The sequence below is a fragment of the Phoenix dactylifera genome, unplaced genomic scaffold (assembly GCF_009389715.1).
Source record: "Phoenix dactylifera cultivar Barhee BC4 unplaced genomic scaffold, palm_55x_up_171113_PBpolish2nd_filt_p 001310F, whole genome shotgun sequence".
Classification (NCBI taxonomy): Eukaryota; Viridiplantae; Streptophyta; class Magnoliopsida; order Arecales; family Arecaceae; genus Phoenix; species Phoenix dactylifera.
In genome coordinates this window covers 1-3,567 of record NW_024068642.1, presented here as the reverse complement: position 1 = coordinate 3,567, position 3,567 = coordinate 1, and the positions used below count along the sequence as shown (strand labels likewise).

The window sequence follows — 3,567 nt, the reverse complement described above, 5'->3', positions numbered from 1 at the left end:
TTCATCTTTACCCACATTGTGGATTCTAAATGAAGGGTGCATTTAGATTTACTAAAGTACCGACAATATATTAGTAGTTGGCATTAAAATTGAAATTGCAAAGTTATCTATAATTTGTTAAGGAAGAGTCGTGCCAGATTCTTTGCAATCATTTAACCGGAACTGTCTACATTGAATAGAACATTCCAAATTTTTGATTTTCTCTACCAATGAATTCAATTTTTTTAACAAATCTAGGTAGATAAAGTCATGATTGGAGCTTTAAAAAATGAAAGCGACGAGAGAATTAGTGCATGTTGCTGTGTCATTTATGTAAGCAGAAGAAACATAGTAACAACAATCAATTGTTGGATTGGTAGCTTACCACCTTTTGACTAAATAAAAGAGATCACGTTAAAGGAGTCATAGTATCACAGCGACCGTAATAACAATCATTTTTCCCTGATGTTTAGAGTACATATTTTGAGTTTTTCAATGTTTACTTTCTACTTTTTCTAACTGTTCTTGGCCGGTCCGAGGTTTATGAATGGTGTTATCAATGTCTTAATGCATGAGGTGTTGTAAGCGGTGGGTGGAGTTATCATATCCTGTCATCCAACTATTTGTATTTTACAAAAAAACAACTAAAAATAGTGAAGATCAATCTCCAGAAAGGTTAGAAGTACTTGGTTGAGTTCAATGCTCTGTTTTCTTAAGCTAGATAAGGGAAGAAATTTTAGAATAAGAATTTTAGCAATTAGAACGTTCGAAGATTAGAGAGAAATAAATCAGAATATTCCGCATGATATTATGTCAAACATGTAGCGTGCTACAATTACAAGCTTTAAGCGTATTCAATCATGCAAGAAATTTATTTCATTAGTAGGATCTCATGGGATGCAAATAACAGAGGAAATAGAGGAGAGAGGGAGCGACTTACAGGTACTGGTGATATTATGTTGATATTATGTCATGGTCACTCATCTTCGAAAATAATGGAGGGAATGTGTCGGACCTTACATCTGACCCTGTCATTGAACTCACGGGGCATGAGATTCAACTTCAGTTCTCGAAGTGTGGTCACGTGCTGCAATCCCTCAGGAAGCATCTTCAACTTTTTGCAGTTCCAGATAGTTAAGTGGGTAAGGCTGGGCATCGCCCCAGCCTCTACTCTCCATTCCTCTAAATTGGGGAGACTTTCTAATATCAAGTGTTGCAGTCGAGGAAAGCCACCTGCAGAACACAACATGCTCTTCCCTACGAATGCATTTATTTCCACTTCAAGAAAACTGAGGCTCGGAAGCTTCTCCAGCACCGGCATTGGGTCTTGCTTCAATTGGGTTATGCTTAATTTGAGCTTGGTAAGGTTTGGTAGGAATTGACTGCAGTCTGGGAGCTGCTCCTGTTGTTCGAGTACCAACTTTCCATCCAGCTTCAATGAACGGAGCTGGTGCAGGTTTGGTGCCCGAGCAAAAAGGACGTCCCCAGGGATTGGAGAAAATTTCAGATTCAAGGAGAGGAGACTGCCCATTTTCTCGAGTGCTTTTCTGAGTGATTCTCCATAAGTTCTACAACATGCTTTGTAAATCGCCTCCCTAGTAAAGCCTGGTGTAGTAACCCATTTTTTGATGAATCTTATGCCTAGTAAACGGACCATATCCATAGCATCCAGACCAAATTCAAACTTCTCGATTTGCAGAGTCTGCAAGTTCTTGTGATCACCACTTATCGGTGCACTTAGAAACATATTTATATTAATATAGACATGCCTCAGCGTCCGGATTTTCCAAAATGATTTCGGAATCCATAAAATTTGGGTCTCTCTCACATCCATAGTCTGCAGATTCAGGAGATGTCGGATGGAGGATGGCAGTCTTGTCAAACCAGTTCCTCTCAATCCCAGGTATTGTAGATGAATCATGCTGCCGATCTGTTTCGGTAACTCCTCAAGATCTCTTGCGCCCTCCAGATCCAGCACCCTTAATAAGTTTAACCCATTCAAAAATCTTCCCTCATTAGTCAAAATTAAACTGAAGCCCAGCAAATTCCGGAGTTGCCGTGAGAAAACAACAGCCTCCTCATTTATACGATAGAAAGCTGCACGATGACTTGATATACTATCAGATACTGCCATGTTGTCACTGCTGCAAACTTGAAGAAATTCATCCTTTTTGGCTTCTTCAAGGCCAAAGTCACGCAACAGATCATGGATGCGTATGTGGCTAACCCGCCCACGAGCCTTGCTTCTCCGGACAACTTGGATCATGCACCTCTGCACCAACTCATCCAACCAATCCCATGCGGTGTCTTCCATTGTCTGTCGCTTCTCTTGCAGCATGAAACCTTCGGCGACCCACAACCTAACTAATTTGGAAACAGAGATAATAGAGTCCGCTGGAAACGCAGCAATGTATAGAAAACATGGTTTTAACCGGGACGGCAAGTCATTGTAACTTAAACCCAATATTTGGTGGCAAGTCTGAGCTACTCTCGACCACTCATGGTAGCTGCGATCTTCCTTTGACAGAAGGGCCCCTAACACCACCAGTGCAAGAGGAAGTCCACCACACTTCTTTGCAAGCTTCTGGGCCAATGCCTCCAAATCAGTTGGGACATCTTGTTTTGGTGGAAATGCCTTCCTACGGAAGAGATTCCAGCTCTCCGTGTCGTCTAAAAGGTGCAGTTCATGTGGAGGAATCCATGGCTCGGCATGTCTTGCAACCTCAATGTTACGTGTAGTAAGCAGTATTCTGCTACCGTTGTTTCCATTAGGAAGAATGGATGCATTTCTCTCCAAACATCAACACTCCATACATCATCCATCACGACCAAATACTTGCCGTCTCTTAGGAAATCACAGAGCTTCTCTCTCACTTCTTTTTCACCCATCTGCTCTAAGTCTTCTTTCTTCTTTTTGATTCTCATTACTTTTTCCATGATGTCCTTGACGAGCTCAATACCTCGGTAGCTCTGAGAAACTGAAACCCAAGCAAAGGTTGTTGGGAACCCGCCCATGCCGCTGATATTTCAAAAATTTTTCAGATGGCAGCGGAAGAGGCATGTGCGGGATCGACGTTCATCGCAGGAACGTTGTTTCGAGACCTTTCGTAATTAGGTAAGAATTAAAACTTTTAAAACTATTAGGAAGATCAAATCTTCACCTTGCGCGGGTAGATGATCACCGCAAATCTGAATTCGTGGTTTTGGAAGAGGGTTCGCTTGAAGCCGTTCAAACGTCCGGCCTCTACGGGTATCCACACGAAGCAGGATCCGATCCAAGCTCTCTATCTCACCGGGGTGCTAGCTCCCTTGCAGAGATAGCTTTGATGGCTGATCTCCTCTCTTTCAATCAACCCTTGATTGTGCTTGAGAGGAGGAAGAAGAAGGATGAAGATGGGAAGAAGATCAAAAGCCCCTGCAGCCTTCTTCTCTTTTCATGCGTTGGAGCCAAGGAAGAAGACCAAGAGGAGGGAGACGCCTCCTCTTCTTTTCCCCTTGCTGATGGCGGCTGAACCAAGGAGAGATGGAGAGGGGGTGGCCACGTGATGAAGAGGAGAAAGGGTCATCTAGGGCGCCGGCCCTAGTCCT

At 42.9% G+C, this 3,567-nt stretch overlaps 1 protein-coding gene across 1 annotated transcript; it reads right to left on the bottom strand.

The window, feature by feature from the left end:
- Positions 1-955: 955 nt before the first annotated feature.
- LOC103698546 (probable disease resistance RPP8-like protein 2) lies at positions 956-2,994 on the bottom strand. The gene is made up of 2 exons (XM_039121991.1): positions 2,854-2,994; positions 956-2,770 (listed from the first exon to the last, which is right to left on the bottom strand). The coding sequence occupies exons 1-2, from the start codon at positions 2,992-2,994 to the stop codon at positions 956-958; spliced, it is 1,956 nt and encodes a 651-aa protein (XP_038977919.1).
- Between the last annotated feature and the right edge of the window lie 573 nt (positions 2,995-3,567).

Bases quoted from the DNA above. Each gene is read 5' to 3' on its own strand.
- LOC103698546 (XM_039121991.1), bottom strand. From the start codon at position 2,994: ATGGGCGGGTTCCCAACAACCTTTGCTTGGGTTTCAGTTTCTCAGAGC. The intron at 2,771-2,853 runs GTGAGAGAGAAG...TGATGTTTGGAG, and splicing joins AGCAGATGGGTGAAAAAGAA to AGAAATGCATCCATTCTTCC.